Below are 24101 nucleotides of genomic sequence, written 5' to 3'. Positions count from 1 at the left end.
ACCTAGATTGGTGCTTGATCGAATAACCAGGAAATAGGAATTAGAACTCTTCCTATAATCTTTTCTTCAAAAAATATTCCCCCCTTTTTCAGCTTCATTGAGATATAATTGACATATAACTCAAAAATGTTCTTAAATTTTCATTGATGTGTAACTACATATAGAAAAATACCTAAATCAGAACTGAAAAGCTTGATTATTTTCACACCATAACGGTACCCATATAACTCCCACCTAGACCAAGAAACTAAAGATAAATTTAGGGATAAATGACATTTTTCTAATACTGAGTATTCCAAATTTATTAACATGGTATAAAGTTCCATGTATTTGAGTCTTCTTTAATATATCTCAATAATGTTTTGTAGTTTTCAATTAAGTTTTGCATATCTTTCATTAGATCTTTTCCCAGGGTTTTGTTTTTGTTTTTTTGAAGATTTTTATTTTTAAGTAATCTCTACACCCAACATGGGGCTTAAACTCACAACCTCAAGATCAACAGTCACATGTTCCACCTACTGAGCCAGCCAACTGCCCCTATTCCAAGGTTTTTGATAGTTTTGATGCCCCTGTAAATGGCTTCAGTTAAAATATTTAAATCTGTTTATTGTTGGAATATAGAAACAAAATTGATTTTCCATACACTGATTGAGTATCCAGACATCTTGCTAAGCTCACTTACAATGGTAACATGTTATCTGCTTATTCTTTTGAATTTTTCTATGGACATAATCCTATCATCAGCTAACAATGTTTTATTTCTTCCTTTCTACTCCTTATACTTTTCATTTATTTTTCTTGCCTTATTACACTGGCTAAGACCTTCAAAACAATGTTGTATAGAAGTGGTATTAAATGAGCATCCTTGTCTGTTTCTCACACCACAAGGGGAGCTTTCAATATTTTATTACTAAATGTATATAATATTTAGTCTATTATTTTGTGGATATATATCAGGTTAAGGGCATTCCTTCCTGTTCTTAATATGCTAAGAGTTATCATATGAGTATTAAATTTTATCAAAAAAATCTTGTATTTATGAAGATCATCTTACCACTTTTTCCCCACTTTTTCCCCACTATTAATGTTGTGAATAATATTGATTTCAAAATGTTAAATATATCTTCCATTCCTTGAAGAACAAACTCCTTTTGTCAAGATGTCTTATTCCTTTTATATAATACTGAATTCAATTAACTAATTATTTTCTTTAGGGTTTTCATGAGAGAGATTAGACTATAATTTTCCTTTCTTTTAATGTCCTTTAGTTTTGGAATCAAGGTTATGTTGACCTCATAAAATGAGTTGGGAAGTGTTCCCTCTTTTTCTATTTTCTGGAAGTATTTGTAGGAGTAAGGTATATTTCTTCCTTAATTGTTCAGAATGATTCACTAGTGAAACCATGTAAGCCTGGATTTTTTTGGGGGGGCAGGGGGGAGGCAGGCAGGGTTTGGAGGTTTTTTGTAAGAAGTGTTTCTTACCACAAATTCAATTTCTTTAAAAAACAGAAAATTTGAATAGTCCTATATTTTTTCTTATGTCAGTTCTAGAAAATTTTGTTTTTTAAGGAAGTTCAATTTTATCTAAAATTAAAGTTACTTATAGTATTCTTTTCACTTTTTAATATTTGTAAGATCTGTAGCAATGTCTCCTTCTTCATTCCTGATATAGGCATATTGTAAAGAGTATTTTCAATAATCTATCATTGGATCAACTGATGAATGGATAAATAAAATGCAGTGTATCCATGCAATGGAATATTATTTGGCTGATACAAGCTACAACATGGATACATCTTGAAAACATTATGCTAACTGAAAGAAGCCAATCACAAAGGACCACATATTGTATGATTCAATTTATATGAAATGTTAAGAATAGGCAAATCTATAGAGACAAAACAGATTAGTAGTTAGAAAGTAGATTAGTGGTAGAAAGTGGTTGAGGGCTATGAAGTTTGGGAGGAAAGTGGGAGTGACTGCCAAAGGGTACAGAGTTTCTTCAGGGTATAATGAAAATGTTCTACAATTGATAATGGTGATATTTACACAACTCTCTGAATATAAGAAAAACCGCTGAATTTCATGGTATGTGAATTGTTATCTCAATAAAGCAATTTAAGAAATCTATCATTGGATAGGTCAGATACTCCTTGATCTAGACTTGATTAGATCCTCCTTCAATTTTGTTCAAAGCAACAAATTAGAAACTACTTACCCATTTTGCAAAAGAATTTGGTACCTAATCATTCGTGTCTTAGCCCCAATGCCAATACTTCAATTTCCCCCTTTTTGGTATCCTGGAGCATTGTGAAATGGACCCAGAAAGATACTGTGCCTACACTAGTTATCAGCAAGATTGATTTTAGGAAATCCTTCATATGGAAGCTTGCCTGTGTATCCTTAGGAAAGTCTTTACATGTCCCGAGGGGTACAAATATCCTAGTTTGAAGACCACTGCAGTAGGCTATGCTGCCTCTTAGTAGAGGCATGTGGGAGAAAAAAATGTTTTCCAGTATCTACCAGCTGTATGAAGATGCGTTCCGTAGCAAGGCCCTTTGTGGTCAATTAGGAACAGCATTTGGGTTGCTGACCCAGACATAGGTACTTCTACAAGGTCAGCTCCAGTCCAGGATGTTTGACAAAGATATGGTCTCATTCAGACAAACCTATGATCTCTGGAAGCCACAACAATGTCGAGTACAACCTAGACAAAATAACCTTGGCTTCATTTGGCAACACCAAACTAAATGTTGCTTAGCTCTAGCTGAGGTTGCCTGAACAGTTTCTGGCAGTTACAGGGGGATTTATATAGCTGGGAAACTTGATCTCTTGCCTTTCCCCTTTTACTTTTTCGTGGGCGAATTTAATCTTTGTACCTGCCACGTCTGCTGAGTGTATAATTAGCATGCTGACATCTGAGCAACAGTGTTTCTCAGCTTTATTTAGGAATGGAAATATTTTTTACTTTGGGTCAACTTAGGCACCCCCCTCTACTTCCTTATTATCCTGGAGATGACAGGTGTTTAATCCCTAGAATATTTCTGTCAAGGGCACAGAAATATGTGTCCAGACATTAGCCAAAGTTGCCCTCTCCTTTAAGATACACATGACATTGGCTCAAAACCTCTCCTGCCTCCCCACCCCATGGGTTACATAAAGGTCAATGCCCTCCTTACAATTTTCTGAAAATTCCTGGGAGACTTAGGCTGTGTTCACCTCTGACTCCAGCTCCTGTCAACTGTGTTAGTTTGGGGTTGTCTCACTCTCACTTCTGCTGTCCCTTTTCCACCCAGGTCAACACAGTCAGGGAATTCAGAACCTGTTCTTATTTGGTGTGCAGAGTTGAGAGATTACTCAAATCCTATGTGTCTATCAGACTTCAAAGATAGTCTGGGGGAATTGGAGGGGCTTACTCCAAGCAGCGCAGCCACCATAAAACTGAATTATCACCCATCTGTGTTTTTAAGGTTCTCCCCCAGTTTCCTTACCCTGAATGGGGCTTAGCCTTCTCTCATTCTTTATTACCTTTGTTCTGACTTTCCTATGCCTCGCAAAAGGCAACATCCCAATTTCTTAGGCACAAAAACTTTTTTCCAACCTTTTCTCTGACTCTAGGTATCTGTCTGCATATCTTAGGACACAAGCTAAAGCTTTAGAATTAGTATTTATAAGGATTTGCCTCATTAAGGTCACAGACAACCATTCTGTTCCTCTCCAGTTTTAGTTCAGAGAGTAACGGTGGGGATTTTTCTTTGTTTTTAGTATTGATCGGGAAAAATCTCTAGGAGAATGAGGTGTTGCATCTTAATAGAACAGGATGGCAAGGAAAATTGAGCCAGTCACTATTATTTATTGAGCGCCTAGTATGCTCCAATGAGCTAGGAGCTAGGGCACAAAAGGCAACAAAATCAGACACAGTTCTGATTGCAGTGTTAGTGGGAAAAAGGAACGTTAATCAAATACTCAAATAAACAAAACGAAAATATAAGCGACAAGCACCAGAAAGGTGGGGGTGCAGGTGCTTCAAGAGTTAATATGCCTCCTGGTGGGAAGTCTGAGAAGGTCTCTCTGAGGATGTGACTGCAGAGCTGTGATCTGAAGGCCCACTAAAGGTTATCTTGTGGGGAGGAGAAAGAACTTTCCAAGTGGAGGTTGGAACAACAGAAGCCCCTAACAAAGCAAAAGAAGGACCCGTGGCTGGAGCTGCAAAAATGAATGCCACTTTGGAGAAAGATTAGGTTGGAAAGGGTGTTAAGGCAAGGCCATTAAAAAGTTTCAGGTAGGGGATGCTGGGCTCAGATTTGCGTTTTGCAAAAAAAAAAAAAAAAAAAATCACTTTTCAGTAGGGAGAATGGATTGGATGTTAAAAAAAGCTTGAGAGAAACTGTCGAATACCTGGAGCAGCCATGTGGAAACCAGCAACTGATACGATTATTCTACTCTGAATGATATTTATGTGTTTCATATAATTTTTAAACGAAATGAATACATATACACATAAATCATTCAGAATAGCAAACAGTATTTTAAAAATAGCAACTGGTACTCATACTATATTAGGTTATAAAAGTCAGTAGTCCTCTGATCATTCCTCCTCATACCCCTCGCACCTTCCACTCAAGATCCCTTCCTCCACTCCTAACTATTCATCTGGTATTGACTACACCCCCCCCCCTTTATTATTAGGAGAATATATTTTTTTTACCTTTTAAAATGTTTACTTATTTATTTTGAGAGAGTGAGCAGGGAGGGGCAGAGAGAGAGAGAGGGAGAGAGAGAATCCCAAGCAGGCTCTGTGCTGATAGCTCAGAGCCTGACACAGGGTACGATCTGATGAGCTGTGAGATCATGACCTGAGCTGGGATTAAGGGTTGGATGTTTAACTGACTGAGCTATCCAGGTGCCCCCTTTTTTCTTTTTTAATACAGCATGCTAAAAGCGTTATTTATTTTTCAGTAGTTTTTAATTTTTATCTTAGAGGGAAAGAGGGAGAGAGTGTGAGCCAGGAAAAGTGCCCGAGGGGGAGAGAGAGGGTGAAGGGAGAAAGAGAACCTTAAGCAGGCTCCATGCTCTTAGCACAGAGCCTGACAGGGCTCAGTCCTGCAACCCTGGGATTGTGACTTGAGCCAAAATCAAGCGTAGGATGATCAATCAACTAAGCCATCTAGGCACCTCTATTTTCCAGTTTTAAACACTGTTTACTTTCTACTTTGGAAGAAAAGAATTTCTTGATTTTACCCCATGTCCCACCATGCCCAAACTCTATTCTTATCCTGCCAAGAGTGAATATTCAAAGCATTACCAACATTTTCTTTTTATTCTTCCCAAATAAGAAAAAATATTGACTCATTCATTACTTGAAAAATCCATCAATCGGTAAGGACAGAACAAGTACATTGCAAAGACAAAAGTACCTTCCCTGTACATCGGTCATGAACACACTTAAAGCAGTAAGGACTTATACCCCATTAAGTAAAAACTGTTCAATTTTTTTAAGTTGGCATAAGAATAGTCAAGGAAATTATAGTTGAATTATACATGCTAGTTGAAAGACATAATAAAGCTATTTGCACTAGGAGGCAAAAATAATCTTTACAAGACAAATATCTTGGAAGAGAAGTGTTAGAAAAGTCATTAACTGATGAACTGTATAATCCACCCAATGACTAGCAAAATAGGCCTCTCTCACACTGCTGTGAGCTAGAAAACAGGTGGGTGATTCCTATGCAGAGTCTAAAACAACAGTCAGAGGTTTTGGCCTTCCAATAAGTCAATCAATCCTAAGGAAATATTCAGAGATACAAAGATTGACACCAAAGAATCTTCATGATGGTATTTATACATAATGGAAAAGAATCTCAATGCCCCCCAAATAGGAAATAGGTTAAATTATGTTACATCTATAGAATGGAATATTATAATCATTAAATTCATGCTTTCAAAGAACAGTTAACATCATGGGACAATGCTCGTAATGTGAAATTAGAAAAACAGTTGAAGTCAACCTACATGTAAAAACATACACACATACATAAACATAGTATGTTTAATATAAATTTTTTTTTAACGTTTATTTATTTTTGAGACAGAGAGAGACAGAGCATGAACGGGGGAGGGTCAGAGAGAGGGAGACACAGAATCTGAAACAGGCTCCAGGCTCTGAACTGTCAGCACAGAGCCGGACGCGGGGCTCGAACTCACGGACCGTGAGATCATGACCTGAGCCGAAGTCAGCCGCTTAACCGACTGAGCCACCCAGGCGCCCCAAACATAATATGTTTAAATATATATAAAATATCTACACACACTCCATTTTCTTTCTTTCTTTCTTTTAGTGCATAGAAAAAGAGCTTTTTCTCCCACTATGGTCAGACATCCATGTATCTTAGAGGGCTTGCTAGAAGTGCAAATCCTTGGGTTCCACTCCAGACCTACTGAATTAGAGGCTTTGGCATCACAGCCCTAGGACTTCTGCCTACCTACACACCCTTGTCCACCCACGTACTACCTTGTCTGCGTATATCCTGCCTTGTCCACCTATGTCCTGCCTTGTTCACCTATGGCCTACCTTGATTGATACTGATTCACACCCCCATTTGAACACCAGTGAATGAGAAGTAGGTGCTTTCTGGGTGACAGAATTATGAGTAATCTTCTTCCTGGAATTCTTTAAAAAAATTATCTGCCAAGCATATGCTGCTTTTGTAATTAAAAGCTCATTAAAAGTATGTTAATGAAGCATGAATATTAGAAAAACAGAACAGATTTTGGGTCTATTTGGGCAAGTCTAAACACCTTTTGAGAATTGGAAAGTTCATTTTTAAAATTTAAAGCAAGCAGATATCTATAGATTCCTGACAGAATGTCAGTTTAGAGAGAACAAACTGAAGTTGATGGAGAGGTTTTGCGTGGGCGGGAGATGGGCTAAATGGGCAAGGGGCATTCAGGAGGGCACTTTTTGGAATGAGCACTGGGTGTTATACATAGGGGATGAATCACTGGATTCTATTCCTGAAATCATTATTGCACTATATGCTAACTTGGATATAAATTAATAATAATAATAATAATAATAATAAATGAAAAAAATAAATAGTTTAGGACAAAAAAATACTACGTGTAAATACGAAATTCATTAACTCAATAAATAGTGCAGGTAAAAAATATAAATATAATAATTTTGAAAAGTATTAAGAAATAGTATTTTCCTGTGCTCCAAGATGTTCCTTGGCAAAAAGGATTCAATGATCAAATAACTTTGGGGCACGATACATATTCTAATCCTCTCTTAGAGTCATACAACCATGAGCATATTATAGGCTCTGGGAAGTCCAGTATAATCTTCATTCTTAATTCTAGCTCCACAAATTCTTAGGATGTGTCCTACCATTAAGAAAAAAACTAGGGGCACCAGGGTGGCTCAGTCAGTTAGGTGTCTGACTCTTGATTTCGGCTCATGATCTCGTGGTTCATGAGTTTGAGCCTCGCATTGGGCTCTGCACTGATAGTGCAGAGTCTGTTTGGGATTCTCTCTCCTCTCTCTCTCAAAATAAAAAAATAAATAAACTTAAAAAAAAAAAATTCTAGGCCAGGAGAGAGGCCAAGAATTCTCACTATGGACTGACATTCTACGTTTGATCAATCTTACATTCCCATGGTCTCTGATGACTTAGACCACATACATTAATAGGGTCTGATTCTAAGGGCACAGCTCAAATCAGTTACCAAATAACACTTAAGAAAAACAAAACTGAGTGCCAGGCTACAAAATTAGAATCTGAGAAGGAACTGTATATTTACTTTTGTTTACTAGTAGTCTCTACCACCAGACATTGAGCCTGAAATTGTGTCTTGTATTCACTTATGTAGTTATAACACGGTAAAGCCCGGCACTTAGTTGGTACTCAGTTGAACAGAGCACAACCAAACAGGTGGCCACATTTTTTTAGACAAATGCAATAATGAAATGGGCTCAGCACAGGTCCTCAACATTAGGCCATATAGTTTATGCAGTCATGATATCAAGGCCTCATTTCATTCAATAAACACTTTTGAGTGCTTATGATGAGTGGGTAATTCCAAGAATGCAGAGGTGATTAAGCTACAGTCTTTAACCTCAAGAGCCCCAGGAGTATTACCAACCAGTCCCTGGTGTACAGGGTTGGGCACACATTAGGTGTCTAATAAATGCTTGCTTTAACTGAGTTCGGAAACCAAGATATGCTAGGCTGGCCAAACTTTGGTGGCCCGGGAGCCTAGAGTAGGGTAGAATCAGCAGTCAAAAGTTTTTGTGAGATAAGTCCCAGAAAGAACCTAAAGGGATTTAACAGTATACCATGACAGAATTTGTAAATATGTGTACTATGAAATTCTCTAGGTTCCTGCATGTTCATAGATGGTATGTGGTGAAACAGGACTGAGAAAGGGGTCCAAAACAGATGACAGGCCCCTCTACTGCAGGACTTCTCAACCTTTAAGCCATGTGCTATGTTCCTTTTATGCTATGTTCCTCCTATTTAGTCTTCACAGCAATCCTACACAGTAGGTCTCATTATTTTTCCTAGTGTAGAATGAGCAAGGGGTACCTGGGGGGCTCAGTCAGTCAGGCATCCAACTCTTGATTTTGGCTCAGGTTATGATCTAACGGTTCACGGGTTCGAGCCCTGCGTCGGGCTCTGCGCTGGCAACAGGCAGCCTACGTGGGATTTTCTCTCTCTCCTCTCTCTCTGCCCCTTCCCCGTTCTCACGCTCCCTCTCTCAAAATAAATGGAAAGGAAAAGGAAAAGGAAAAGGAAAAGGCAAGCTGAAGCTGACAGGGAGTAAGTAATCTGCACCAGGCCACAAAGGTACCACCATAAGGTACAGAATTGGACTCTGAAATCAGTCTTTCTGGCACTGGTTTGTTATCACTCAAGCAGTACAGTTTTTAATATATTGACGAGAACTAGAACACCTCCAGAGGGACACACAACATAAAGTGTTCCCCAAACTAATGTGATTAGGAAATCCTTCTGAATGAATCTATGCTTGAGACTAGCTTTCCATGTAACCCATTTTGAGAAACACTGTCAAATGAGTCAGAGATAACCCCATGGCAGATAGAAGGAAGAAGGAAGAAAAGCTAGCTTATTGAAACTGTGCTCAAAGAATTATTAATTAATAGGGACACATAAATTAAACTTCGGTTTAATAGATATCATTTCTTTACCTCCAGATTCATAAGTTCCAGTTCATGGCTCATTGTTGTCAAATAATATTTGATATAACATTCCAATCCCCATACCTTCATGTAGCTAGGTTTTTAATGCTTGGTGCAGAATTTGACTTACCCAGTAGTTCAATTCACATCACTAATTTTGACAAAGTATATTTATATTGGGAGTATGTATAGGTTTTAACTTGCTGTGTATTTCAAAAGGCCTGAGATTTGCATTTTGGGGGGAGATAATTTTTCACTGTACAGGACTCAAATTTTTTAGTATCTAGCATCCCTGGTCCCTACTGACTAAATTCTAGTAGTACCCCTCTCTAGCCCCCGAGTCATTTTGACAAGAAACATCCCCATAATTTCTAAGGGAGTGGTATCACCCCCAGCCGAGACCCACAGGTTTACAGCAAAGCAGAAAGTTCCATAAAACGACGACTGAAGATAAACACCTACCTTGATCCTGCATTCAGTATTCCAGCAAATACAGATTTAATATGCTACCTTCAATCCTGCATGTCCAATGTCTCATTACATTTCTCTGTATTCTGTTAATAATATGAACAGATTCAACAAACTGCCAAAATACCATTTTTAGCCCAAAGGGCCAATCCCTATATACTGTGCCGACAACAGCGATAAACCTGGGCAGAAGCTAAGCCCAGGATTGCATGGGGGTACTGGCTTACACCTGAGGCAGCAGCCACAGAACAAAAAGTATACCTGAACAGGTTATCGTTTTGTCAAATTTGGGCTTTAAGAAGGATGCTGGTTTTTTTCTTTTTAAAATGGTTTATTATCCAAAAGCTTGCTCCCTGTCACTGCTGAATCAGCTCAGCAATGCAGCTCTATCCTTTTTTAGGGTGGTTAGGACCCAAATAATTTCAGACCAAAACTAGAAGCACAACCTCCAACTACAACAACCAACTTGGCTGTTGGCTCAGGAACATATTCACAGACATGTCAGTATGTATTCCAGAACCTGGGTTTTATTTCTTGATCGGAATGCCAATCACCATAAAGTCTTCTGCTAGAGTCACTTCTTGGAGATCTAACACTGATTCGGCTTGCTTTTTCAGTTCTACAATCCCATCTGTTTCTCCTTCTCTGGCCAAGGCAACTGGCTTGTACCTCTGACTGAAGTGAGTCAGAACTAGCCTCTTTGCTTGGCACAACTTTGCAAATGCTGCTGCCATCTGTGGTGTGCTGTGGCCGTGCTCCTTTGCTTTGTCCATCTGGGCATCATCTAGGGTCGCTTCATGGATCAACAGGTCTGCTTCAAAGCACAGCTTCACTCCTCCGTCACCCACAACCCCAGAACAGTCACCCAAAATGCAGATTTTTCTTCCAACAATAGGCTTTTTTAAGACATCTTGGGGAGAAATTGTAACTCCATTTTCCAGAACAACAGAAATTCCATTTTTCAGCTTCCCATAGGCAGGACCTGGCGGCACACCTAATGATGGAGGCAGATAACATCACATCATGGGAATGGAATTTATGACTTGTTAAGAGAGTCTGTTTTAACAGCACCAAAATGGAAAAGGCATCCAATTCTTTTCATAATCGTTATAAATATTTTACTACTTGTGGAAAGCTGGAATATTTATACATTTTTAAAAGTTCAGTGTTGGCTATTGATGTTAGTGATGCCCTAGTACTTAAAACATTTCCCAAGCACACATGTCAGATGAGTTTTAAGCTTTTAAGTCCCACTAAGACCTTCTTAGGGTCAAGCTATCAGCTTTGATTCTCGGCTGTGAACAGGAATAACAGTTTTTGAGGCCGCTTTACTTAACAAGCTCATCTTTTGAGTAAATTTAACGAGTCCATTTAAATAATGACAAAGTACCTACAAACTGACTAACTTAATAAAAAAAATTATTTGAGGGGATTGTTTGGATCACAAGATCAAGGAGAACTTCTGGCAATCATACATAATCTTCTTCGTAGGCAGGGCAGTTCCATGTTTACCAAATTAGGTTTGGTAAAACTTATATTAATTATCTTACGTTAATATAGAACAACAGCTGATGATCATCACTCTGAACAATACCTATAAACAAATAGAATGTGTTCGCTAATTCCAGCATACATCATATTTAAAGTTTCCCAATATGATAGTATTTCCACAGCTTTTAGATAATAAAAATACCTTTGGCCTAAGTCACTTTTCCTCATTATTTAGCGTTTTGTTTTAGTTGAGGAGGAAGGAAGAGTTTGCATAAAGAAACAAATCTAGGGGCACCTGGGTGGCTCAGTCGGTTAAGTGTCTGAATTCAGCTCAGGTCATGATCTCAGAGCTTATGAGTTCGAGCTCCATGTTGGGCTCTGTGCTGACAGCTCGGAGCCTGGAGCCTGCTTCAGATTCTGTGTCTCCCTCCCTGTCTCTTTCCCTCCCTGCTCGCACTCTGTCTCTCTCTCTCTCTCTCTCAAAAACAAGTAAATTTAAAAGAAAAAAGAAACAAATCTACAGAAGATACCATCATGCTTTTTATAGGGTCTACATGGCCATGACAAGGAAGGTGGTGATGCTGGAGGTATAAAGGACCTGGACACTGCTTCAAGAGAGGTGCTGAAGATCCTCTCATGCTTGATGGCCTGGCAGGGAAGAGGTATACAGCCTCAGATGGGGCCCAACTCTATCTCTGTATGCTTGTTTCCACCTATGATGAACCCAGTCATGTAAAACAATTGAGACATAGTATTCTGAACATCAAATTAATTTAATCAAGGTTGAATGAGTAGGCAAAGTTGATAAAGAAAGAAAATCCTGAAACAAAGAAAAGTAGCTGGTTGCAGTTGCAAGGTTAAGAACTCTGGCAAAAATTCTCGGGCCAAAGATGTCACTGAAAGCATATTTCAAAAGGAAGACATGAAAAAATAAAAGCCTAGACCTAGGACAACAACAACCACCCTCCCAAGCAAGATAGCATTAGCTGAAGATAAGAGAGACTAAAAATGTGGATCCAGGGAGCTGAAGAGAAAAGGATTCAAGTATATATTTGGATTTTGGTCTGAATAGCATCTTTTGCCCTCAAGAATTTCCCTTAATAAGCAGACTTTGGGCAAAAGAAATAAGTGGAGAAATGTCAGTTTCGGGCCTGGGAGAAAGGAAAGGAAGGTTATTATGACACTTCTAATAGCTTCAGCTAACAACAGCTCAACTGATAAGAAGAAAAAGAAGAAGAAAGAAAACCACTTACCGAGGTCTTTCAGTTTCTGTGCATTGAGTTTACCTGGTCGTTTCTTCTCTACGACTGAAAACCCAAAGGAGGGAATTCGGTGAAAGAGGCGAAATGCTTTTACAACAAACTGTTCATCATCAACCAGAAGGTATGAGTTTTCTTCTGAGTCTAGTAGGATAGTTCTTCCTTGTCCCTCTTTGGGAAGACTGTCTGTTTTATTCACGTGCGTAAATTCTTTTAGTTCTTCTGTTGGACACTGATCTGCTGTAGGCACCAGCTCATGGACCACGTAAGGGAAGACCAGCTCTGTGTGAGAGAGTTCCATGGTTCTCCAGATAAAGTCCCGAAGCCCGGCAGGGCCATAGATTTCAATAGGCTGTTTGGTAACCACAGAGCCACTCTGCAGGCTGATTGTGCAGAGGAGGCCAGGAAGGCCAAAGAAATGGTCTCCATGAAGATGTGTGATGAAAATCTTGGTAATTCTCCCTTTTGATTGAGGCAGAGAAAAAAATTTGGGAGTTTTTCCAGAAATAAAAACCTATACAAAGCTACTTGAAACATGTGTAACAACTTACATAGAAAGCAGCAAAATGAATTTAGAATTCTATTTATTACCATAAACATACTTCTTTATATTTTTCTACATGATTTCAGAAGCAAGACAGGCTTTATGTTTTAACAAGATCTAGATGTAACTTTTTTCATAAAGCATCTTCAATTTACATAGTATTGCAGTTTTAAGAGTATTTTCCTACATATCTTCTTACAGAAAGAAAGGAAATAGAAAACGTCTGACTTCAGCTCAGGTCATGATCTCATGGTCCGTGGATTCGAGCCCCGTGTCAGGCTCTGTGCTGACAGCTCAGACCATGGAGCCTGCTTCAGATTCTATGTCTCCCTCTCTCTCTGCCCCTCCCCCACTCATGCTTTGTCTGTCTCTGAAAAATGAATAAACCTCAAAAAAAATTTAAAAGACAGACAGAAAGCCAGAAAGCAAGCAAGCAAGCAAGCAAGCAAGAAAAGGGACACAAAAAGTGTACCAAAATAGTTCACTTAAACTAGATAGGCCTCAAACGTCAAAAGCATCTGACAGTTACAGTGCCCTCTACTGTTCCCTCTGAGAATAAAAAATACATACCTCCAGCAAAACAAATGTTCCCCAGGATCCAACTGGACCAATGCCTGAACCCAAAACTGCCGTGTAAGGACCCTCTGCACTGGACAGAGATGAATTAACCAAGACAGAGCCTGCCTGTCTGAGTGAGGTTGAAGGGGGAGGAGGAAAAAGAAGATGATGAAACAGGAGGGGGAAAGGAGGACGCAGGAGAGGAAAGGGGTGAAGAACCCAGAGGGAAGGTGGGCAACAGATGCTAGAATGTAGATCAGAGGGCAGATCTCCTATGGTATTATGTCAACGTACATGTGCCCATGCCTTCTTTTCAACGTGAGCTAACACAATGGCTTTTTCAGTACATACTGGCTTAGGTCGTAACTTGAATTCATCAATGGTAAACTGAATCTACTGCTGGTATGTGGCACGATGCCACATTAGCATTTCTCTGAGATGCGCCACAAGGCATTTTAAAAGTAACAATCCCAATTAACACAATTTTAGTATAACAGAGGCTTCTGCTCCTAGCTCATGGCCCATCTATTTCAAGTATTTGATACCATAAAAGAACAGGAATAGTTTATTGTAATGTGATTTATCCTGTGACATCAAGGCGAAAGTGTTCTCCAAGTAAGTCTTTCCTGAGTTAATACATCAAACCCAGGCCCCATGGCAGAGAACAACAGTTGGGCAGAGGCTGATCTGAGATCTGGAGAACCCTGAGGCACTCCAGAAGTATCCTCAGTATGCTCCTTTTTGTTTTCTCTTTTTAGTCCCTGTTGTTGCTGTCTTTTGACTTCTTGGAACCCATTCATCACCCCCCTTCCTGCTGTCCGAGCTGCCAAGACACACATAAGTGTGACCTGAGGCCTCTGCAGACAAAAGAACTAGATAACTAGAATGGCTATTGAGTCATGATCTCCACGTTGACCTTAAAACTGCCAAGTAAGACTTTCTGGGCCCTCTCCCTATCTGGTGTAAAACAAAGCCAAAACTGAACACCAAAACAATCTGTGAGTCCAAAGCAAGTGAGACAAATTAAGTAAGTCAAAATTGCTTCCCACAGTTATCACAGGTTCAGGGAAGACAAACATTTCATTTCAAGAAACTTGATTTCAGAAGGAGAAGGAATAGCAACCTCAATTATCAAATTTAGGGGATGCTATCAAATGAAGAAAGCAAAGTGCATGAATTTCCTTTCACTTGCGAACAAGAAAATTACAGGGGAATATGCCATCCATAGAGAAGTGGAATTCTAAGGATCCCCTAAGCGATGACACAGTTATACTTACTGCCATAGGAAAATATCTGCAATATATTATTGTTCAGGTGAAAAAAAAAAGCAGGTTACACCTAATATGATACTGTTTATGCAAAATTGTACACACACACACACACACACACCAAATATACCTATACCTTTAACATATATACATCTATAAAATATTTACCTATAAGGGGGATTTTAGGCTTTTTTAATATTTTTCTGCTTTGTTTGAATTTTTACAATGAGAATGTACACTTTTTAAAATGTCTTTATTTATTTACTTAAGTAACCTCTACACCAAGCGTGGGGCTCGAACTCATGACCCCGAGATCAAGAAGTTGCATGTTCCTCTCAGTGAGCCAGCTAGGTGCTCCCTAAGTATACTTTTTATAAACATTTTTTCATCATACTTTTGTAATACTTTTTATAATCATTTAAAAAAATTGTTTAACGTTTATTTATTATTGAGAGACAGAGAGACACAGAGCGTGAGCAGGGGAGGGGTAGAGAGAGGGGGAGACATAGAATCTGAAGTAGGCTCCAGGCTCTGAGCTGTCAGCACAGAGCCTGACGCGGGGCTCGAACTCACAAACTGCGAGATCATGACCTGAGCCGAAGTCTGTCGCTTAACCAACTGAGCCACCCAGGCGCCCCCTTTTTATAATCATTTTTAAGGGAAAAAGAAGAAAAGCTTAAGCTCACTCTTTAAAATTATGAAAGAAATAAGACATGACAAACCTATTACTTGTTAATCAGATGCTTGCACATTGGGGCCAAGGAAGCTTAAAAGAAGTGTGTTTAGATAAACAGAGAGCACTTCCTTACAAAACTAATAAGAGGAGGAGTATAAGCTGACAGGGTTTCAATGAATCAAATAACAGGTCCACATTGGGTTGAGAGTAACCAAGATGAATTGAGGATGCTGCATTCCAGTTTGAGACTGAGGGCTTTTGAAATGCTAAAGAGTCATAGATAATATTCTAGGATTACCATCTCACCACCCTCCTCTCTGAAGCCAGTAATCTTTTTAGCCAATACGAATTTAGTAAACTAAAGATTCCCTTAGACTTTATTTATTTTTTATGAGGCTTAGCTTTGCAAAATGTTTACTTAAAACATATATAAAATAGCTACAAAATATAAAATATTAGAGAAAGGTACTGTAACAGATAGATGTGAGGTGGTACCCATGGCCCCTGGCTCCTGATGTTCATATCCTTTCACAATTTCTTCTCCTTGAGTGTAGGTGGGACTTGCAAACTGTTTCTAACCAGTAAAATATGGCACAGGGATGCAGTGTGATTATGGTGATTATGTTATGTTATAAGACTCCACCTTGCTAGCAGACTTGCTCTGGAGTTTCTTTGCCCTTGGATGGCAGTAAGGAATCGAGCTACCACAAAGGAGAAACCCACATGATCAGGAACTGGAGGAGACCTCTAGGGGCTGAGGCAGCCTTAGTCCTGCCAACAACCTATGTGAGCTCTGAAGCAGATTCTTCCCCAGATGAGCCTCTGATGAGACCTCAGCCCCAGCCAAATACAGAGTGCAACCCAGTGAGACCTTGACGCAGAGAAGACAGCCAACCCAGGCCCAAACTCCCTGACCCACAGAAACTATGAGACAATAAAAGCAGTAAGACACTAAATTTGTAATCTGTGATACAGCATTGGTAACTGACACAGGTATTAAGTAAAAAGTAACGACTAATCCCCACACCCACTCCTCTAGTACCCACACTTAAAAGTTTCTTGTTTCTGTTTTAATCATCCCACCACCTCAACCCCTACTCTCTAAAATGGGGTATTACTGCCTCCACGCCAGCCTGCTCCTCCCTGAGAGTTCTCATGAAAGGAACCTCTGTGTGACCCAAGGGAAATAAAGTATAGTACCTGCTATACTAAGACCTCAGGGTCTTAGGCTGAACTGTGTACACCTCAAGGCCACGAGTCCTAAGTGAAATGCATTAGTTCCTTCCTCCAACAGCTCCTTTCCTGTCTCCCTGTTTAGGTCTCAGACACCATCCTTGTAACTTGGAATAATCCTTCACTTCTTCACATCCTAGACATTCAGTCAGTCACCCACTCCCTGCTAGGTCTACAAGTATTTCTTAAATTGAGTCTCATCTTCATCCCTATCCCTACACCCTCATCCTCTCTCTCTTCTCTCAGATGAATGTAACTGCCTTAACACTGGTCTCTCCCAGTACATCTGCCACGAGAAAACTCTGTCCCTAACACATAAATCAGACCATATCATTCCCCTGCTTAAAAACTTTTAATGGTTCCTTACTGCCAACAGAATAAGAAGGTCCAAATACCTCAGCAAACCACAGAGAACTTCATAATCTGCCCTCACTTTTTCAGCATTTTTACCTCTCATTTATCCTGGCCAAACATGTCACTTCTCTCCTAGAAACTCGATTACTTCTTGCTCACTTTTTCTGTTCCTTGAAAGTCCATCCCTACTTTTCTCCCCAGAGAAACTTCTAATCATCACTTAGATCCTAGCTGTACTGTTACCATCTCTGGGATGCTTTCTCTGAACACACAGTTAACGTCCCCCTCTTTTGTGCTCCAAAAGTATTTAGAAAACAGATCCATTATTCTCTTTATCACATTACATTATGACTACTTACACATCAGTTCCCACCACTAGACTAAGAGATCCCTGGACGCTAGAACTAACTTTCTTATAGCCATCAATGCCACACACTGTGATGAATCAGAGGAATAATTTCAATAACTTCCAGTTAACAAGTTGCAGTAAGTGAGAGGGACCATACTAAGTGCTGAACACCTTATTCATGCATTAACTGATCAGATATTTACTAGGCATCTACTAAGGATATAAAGGATCCTTGGGCTTACTTTATCATACAGGGAAAATACAGCGAACACAGAAACAACTATTTAAATAACAATTTTAGATATTGATGCTAAGAAGTCAATAAAAATAGCACAAAGCAGTAAAATGCCTGAGAAGAACGAGGAATTACTGAACTCCAGGGGTTCAGGGAAAGTCTCTGAGGAGATGGCATCTGAGCTAAGCTTTAACTGATGAGAAAGAAACAATCACACAGAAAGGGGATTATTTTATGTAATTTTTACAACACCCCTTTTAAGCTGACTTGAGTTGAGTTTCTATCCATGTTTTAGGATAAGGGGCTCAGTCGGTTAAGTTTCGGACTTCGGCTCAGGTCATGATCTTGTAGCATGTGAGTTCGAGGCCCATGTCGGGCTCTATGCTGACAGCTCAGAGCCTGGAGCCTGCTTCAGATTCTATGTCTCCCTCTCTCTGTGCCCCTCCTTTGCTCGTGCGCATTGTCTCTCTCTCTCTTTCTCTCTCAAAAATACATAACATTAAAAAAAAAAAGATAAGGAAAATAAGCCTTAAGTTTGTTGATCTGCTAAGGCCAAAAGCCAAGACACTGCTGGGACTGCAACCCAGGTTGGCCTGACTCTGGGCCAAGGCTTTGCGCCACTGTACTCCTCAGTCTCCCTGGTGCTGGGCCTTTGCACGTTCATCTCCCCAGCCCAGCAAATCCCTCTACCTCCTTCAACGACTCACAGGTCACCTTCTGTGAGAGGCCTACCCTGATAACCGCACCTGAAAAAGAACACCTCACTCTTCTGAATGTCTATTACTCTTTGTATCTTCTCGTGATACTGACAACCATCTCCTGGTGGAATCATGTACACTGTTCCTTTGCTTGCATAGTCTCCATCTAATATGCCTCATGTATCCCAACCCATCCTCCACCCCCTAACCCTATATAAATCCTTGCTCTCAACATTTACAGTACGAACAAGTAGATAAAGTTCAGTGGGGGAGGCTGGATGCCTGAGGGTCTTCCAAACCTTGCCAGGGCTCTAGCACTGAAGTGGGATGCAACTGTGAGGGCTGTTTCTGAGCAAAAGCCTCAAGGAGAGCCAAGAAAATGAAGCAGAGTAAGAGATAGTCTTGGTGAGAGAGTGGAATGCACACTAACCTGCTTTAAGTTGGCTTTTCATCAGCTGTGTCTGAGTTCCCTCCCCACAGTCAAAGAGCCAGCACTCGCCCTCACACCGAAGGACCAGAGCAGAGGCACCCCGGGTTGGGGATGGGTATGCTGCACCCGTACCCAGAAATGTCACATCCATAGACATCTTCCACCCTGCAATGAAAAGATTACCCAGGGATTATTACACATCACTGCTCGATATCACCAAAAACAGGTCGTTGTGAGACTTACTGTTCATTTATCTTTTCGTTATTCAGAAGAGACTGGGTTCTTATACAGAAATCCCAAGTAAGATTTGAATAACTCTTAGTGAGTTAAAACCACAAGTTACCAAACCTTGGATGGCTGCTCACACGTACAAAAACAAACAAGTTAAAAAACTGCCAGATCCAGTCAATTAAAAACTGTAGTTGAATCCCAACTATGTAATGTTCTGGAAAAGGTAAAACTATGAAGACAGTAAAAGACCAGTGGTTGAGAGTGGTTTGGGGGGGAAGGAGGGAAGAATGAATAGGTAGAACACAGGGGGAAATGGGTATTCTCATATGTTACTACTGGCAGAGGTGTAAACTGCTTTTATGTTTGGGAGCGCAATTTGGCAATATATATTACCAATAATAATGATGCTATTAACAGTACATTTTAACTCAGCCACCCTATTTTGGGGAATCGACCCTATAGAAATAAAGGACCTATGTACAATGTTTCTGGTGGTACTTTTAAGGTGGCTAAAATTTGGACACGGTCTGAATATATTTCACCAGGACAATGACTGAATATTTTACTGTACATTCCTACCATCAACTATTTATTCTGCAGTTAAGTCAGCTCTGTAACTCTTGTCCTGGAGGGACGACAATGAGAAAAGTTACAGATTTTTACAACATCATTTTTACAATGCCCCAAACCTCTGCATTTATATGAGAGAGAAAGTCTGTGTGTAAGGATACACAGCATATTGTTAATATTGGTTATCTCAGGAGTGATTAAAATGGTGATGGTGGGGAGTGGTCATTAAGTTTTCTTTTAAATCTTTGGATTGGTTTTCATTGCAATGAGCAGCATCTGATGACTTTATTTTCAATGTTTATTTCATTTATTTAATACTGATTATTAAAAAGAAATGGGTCACAAGGCCGAACATACTTTTCTAACTACACATCACCGAATCTTTCTTTCCGTTTGGGGACACAGTCAGCCCTCCCAACCCCCCCCCACACCTCACCCACACAGATGGTACATCTCTCCAATTCATGCACAGGCTTTAGGTTATGCTACTGTCCCTTCCATGTGTTACTCCACACTTCTACTTCCAAAATCAAGCATTCCTCTGATAATTAGGTAATTTGCAGAGGCTTTCCTGTTGGATTGCACTTTGCAACAGAGATGGGAATAACACAATATAGAAAGTCAAACATTTTAAAAGCTAATAAATGCAGAAGGAATAATAAAATATAATCACTCTGCAATCCCTAACAAATAATGGATCTAGGCCAATGGTACAGAACTCGAGAGCATATTAGAATCACCTGGAGAGCTTTTAAGACATATCAATAATTGGGTTCCATCCCAGAACAATTAAAAAGGAAATTCTGCAAGTGAGACGTGTTTTAGTATTTAAAAAAAAAATTCTTCCCCTGTGATTCTAATGTGCAGTCTGTTTGAGAATCACTTAGTGAAAGGCTCATGGAGAACTATAATGGATGGATCAGGCTGACCTGAATTCACTAGCCAATTAGTCAAACTTAACAAAATAAAATTTTATTTTGAAAAATTTCAAACACATACAAAAGTAGAGAGATTAGTATAATGCATTGCCACATGACCATCGCCAAGCTTCAACAAGTATCAACTCATGGCCAATCTTGGTCTATATCCACCACCCACATTCATATCCAAGAATATTTCATAAGTATTTATCCAAGAATGCTTGTTTGCGTGGTATTGGGTACTCCCATCAGGAAGCACATGCTGTCTGAATGTCTCTCTTCCTGATGTTTAACAACTACTAATCATTGCCTGGGTTATTTCACTAGAGGTTGCCAAAAGGTGATATTCTCTCATTCCTTCTGAAGTTATTAGTTGGCATCCTTCCGTAAATCTCTGGCCAATTATTTAGTTACCCTGCAGTGTGATTTGTACAGAAAAGGCCCACTGACCAATCTTAACACCACAAAGAGAAACAAGACCTTATATAACTCCTGGTGGGCTGCAATAGGAGGTACACAATAACACTATGAGGTTTTCTTGCCAAAAGTAGGACCTGAAATCTGAAAAAGCCTGTAATCTAAATACCAGTTTATTAAAGGACAATACAGGGATGGAAGAAGCAAAATCCAGTACGTAGGAAATGTTACAAATGAATAGGTTGCTTCAACAAGTAAAATACAGAGGAAAAAAAAATAAAGAGGGATGGCATAAGGAGATTAAATGAAATATAAGAGATGTCAACCAAATGTCATGTGTAGCTTGTTTGGATCTGGATTTGGGCAGACTGAAAAAGAGAACTGGGAGAAAAAAGAGACAACTGGGGAAATGTAAACACTGACTGGATAGATGGTAACATGAAATGCTTATTAAATTGATATTTTAAAAAGGAATTATTGTGTTTTATAAACGCAAACAAGTATTTAATAGACAAAACGGAACATTCAGATTTGCTTTCAAATTAATCTAGTGAGGTGAGCGTAAGAGTCACCCAACAGAGTTGGGAATTCGGTACAGTATCTTGTTTCAATGTGTGGAAGTTTCCACAATAAAAAGTTAAAAAATGAGCCAAATGATCAAAACCCACCCAGTAGGTCGGAAAGTAATCAGAAATTACTTTATTTACAATGGTTCATGTTTTGTGGCATGCACCATTCTATGCACCAGGAATTCAATGTGACCAGACCGGATTTGGTTCCTGTCTTCTTGAACATAAAACCAGCCACTTGCTTTCTCATGGCTATGATCCACCTTGGACCAAGTGCACATTCCGGTGGAGAACACAGCACACGACCACAGTACTGTCACCTGACACTCCCGGCCAGTGGTTCTCGTCCCGGCAGAATATCCCAATCACCTGGTGATTCTGGGGACTCAGCATTGGGAAGACTTCCCAAACGATTCTAAAGGCTGCCGGGTTGAGAACCAGTTTCCATACAGGCAGCGCCAACCCTGCAATCACCCTGTGATCTAGGTAGGGCGCATACTGCCTTCCTCCATTTTGGAAATGAAAGAACCGTGGCCCGGAGACAAATAGATGCCAACGCCGAGTCAGGGCCACAGGCCAGGTCTCCGACCACCAGCGAGCCCAGGCTCGCCCTCAAGTCAATGTCAATTTCCCAAAGGAGGGGTGGGCGGGGGCTCCCGCCTTGGGGTGGGGGTGGGGGGGTGGAGGACAGACTAGGCGCGTCCTCGTTCCCGGGCGCTCCCCGGGCCTGGGTCCTCCATTCCGGCCCAGCCCTCGAGTCCGGAGGAAGCGCCCGGGCTCGGCCCACAAGGCGAACGCGGACAGACGGCGGCGCAGACCCTGGCCCGCCCCTCTCCGGCGCTCCCCGTCCCACTCACCCACTACCCGAGGCCCGCGGCAGGAGCCGAGGGAGGCGCAGGCCCGCGGCAAGGCCCAGCCGTCCACAGGGCGGCGCCGGCGCGGGCGGAAGTGCCCCGCGGGCTGTGGCCGCGTGTGGCCGCTCTAGGATGCGCCGGAGGTCCGCGCTCGGTGGTGCCGGGCCTGGCCTGGCCGGGCCGCGTGGGTGGGCTCCGCACCGATGGTAGGCGCCCTCTAGGTCCGCGTGGGTACCCGTCGGCCTTCATTCGCCCGCACAATTCTCTGGGTAAAGGTGGTAGCGGTCACCTGTGAGGACCACAGCGCCCAAAGGAGAAGCGTGTAACGTTTTCCAGCGTGCTCCCAGATGAGTGTTGTCCCTAATGCTTTGTTGCTGCATATGTTTGTGTAATTTCTAGTCTTGCGCTGAAATAAATCTTTCTTTTAATCACTAAATCTAAACGTTTAAGCCTACGATGCCTTAAGAGAAAGCAATGTGCCTTTGAATCAGAGTTCATAGCAGCATTACTCTAGATCCTGAGAACTCCGTTCTATTCCACTTTATTTAGGGATACACAGGATATCTGCTTTCACACAAACATTGCTGGTGTGTTCTCTTTGTGCACAGCATAGCCTGCTGGACACGACAGCGAAAAACCCAGACGTGCTCTGTGCAGAAACTGCACGTGGTGATTACCACAAGGGCAAAAAACTTGGCTTAAATTCCAACTTAAAAAAAAAAAAAAAAAAAAAGGTATCTTAAGCTCCTATGCAGTGCCAGATGGCCCTGAGTTTTGCTAGACATACTTGAGATGGTCAAAGTATCCAACAGTTTCATAACAGGAATAGAGGTGCTGGGACTGTGGGGTTTTGGAATCACCAGGAGAGAGGACTCAAGAACCCTTTTGCCCCACTCCGACTGTTTTATCCAATACACCATGGCATAATTTACTTTTTGGCTTCTTCAAAGCCTTTATTCAAGTATTAATTGAGTTCCAGCTCTGTGGATGGTATTATTTTTGATGCTGAAATAATTTTTTGAGTATGTCATAGTCCCTGGCTTTAGGAGCATACACTGAGGCTGGAAAAATATGTCTTGGGAAGCCACCAACTCACAATATGAGGGAACAAACAAGAAGACAAAATGAGGGGCACCTGGGTGGCGCAGTCGGTTAAGCGTCCAACTTCAGCCAGGTCACGATCTCGCGGTCCATGAGTTCGAGCCCCGCGTCAGGCTCTGGGCTGATGGCTCCGAGCCTGTTTCCGATTCTGTGTCTCCCTCTCTCTCTGCCCCTCCCCCGTTCATGCTCTGTCTCTCTCTGTCCCAAAAATAAATAAAAAAAACGTTGAAAAAAAAATTAAAAAAAAAAAAAGACAAAATGAGTGACAAAAAATATAGAAAAAGAGAGATGACTAGATACGCAGTTAGTTAAGAAAAGGAAGGGTTTGAGCTGGGTCCAGAAGGATGGTTGAGACTTGGATTGGTATTTCGGAAAAGGAAAAAAATAAGTTGGATTTGGTCATGTGGGGTCTGCCTTGGCAAAGTATTAAACACCAGAACGTGAACTTTATTTATCCTGATACTTGCTTAGCTCAGGAGGGCCCAGGAAGACACACATCATTCTACAGCGAGGTCTTGGTCACAACTCAGCTACGGGTTACCCATAGCAGTACCCTCCATGGACTTATCTGCCCCAGGACTTCCTGCCTACCCATCAAGGCTTCCTACAACTCCTCTTCCCAACTCCTCTTCTCTTCCCATTAGAGAATCATGGGTAGAACTTTTTGCTTATTTT

The 24101-nt window shown here is 40.7% G+C and overlaps 1 protein-coding gene across 1 annotated transcript; it reads right to left on the bottom strand.

Moving 5' to 3' along the window:
• Window positions 1–9172: 9172 nt before the first annotated feature.
• Window positions 9173–22672, bottom strand: ELAC1 (elaC ribonuclease Z 1). The gene is made up of 4 exons (XM_027068984.2): window positions 22329–22672; window positions 18765–18929; window positions 12414–12881; window positions 9173–10663 (listed from the first exon to the last, which is right to left on the bottom strand). Exons 2-4 carry the CDS (start codon window positions 18919–18921, stop codon window positions 10197–10199), a joined length of 1092 nt encoding a protein of 363 aa, XP_026924785.1. The 5' UTR covers window positions 18922–18929; window positions 22329–22672; the 3' UTR covers window positions 9173–10196.
• Window positions 22673–24101: the final 1429 nt, after the last annotated feature.

Source organism: Acinonyx jubatus, chromosome D3 (assembly GCF_027475565.1).
Source record: "Acinonyx jubatus isolate Ajub_Pintada_27869175 chromosome D3, VMU_Ajub_asm_v1.0, whole genome shotgun sequence".
Taxonomy (NCBI): Eukaryota; Metazoa; Chordata; class Mammalia; order Carnivora; family Felidae; genus Acinonyx; species Acinonyx jubatus.
Note: the sequence above shows the minus strand (reverse complement) of the source record. Positions and strands in the feature narration are given on the sequence as shown.

What these genes read in the sequence shown, in the direction of transcription:
- ELAC1 (XM_027068984.2), bottom strand. Translation starts at nt 18,921, where the DNA reads ATGTCTATGGATGTGACATTTCTGGGTACGGGTGCAGCATACCCATCC. An exon ending in GAAAAGCCAACTTAAAGCAG is followed by an intron (nt 12,882 to 18,764) that starts GTTAGTGTGCAT and finishes CTCAATCAAAAG; the next exon opens with GGAGAATTACCAAGATTTTC. An exon ending in ACAGAAACTGAAAGACCTCG is followed by an intron (nt 10,664 to 12,413) that starts GTAAGTGGTTTT and finishes CTCCATCATTAG; the next exon opens with GTGTGCCGCCAGGTCCTGCC.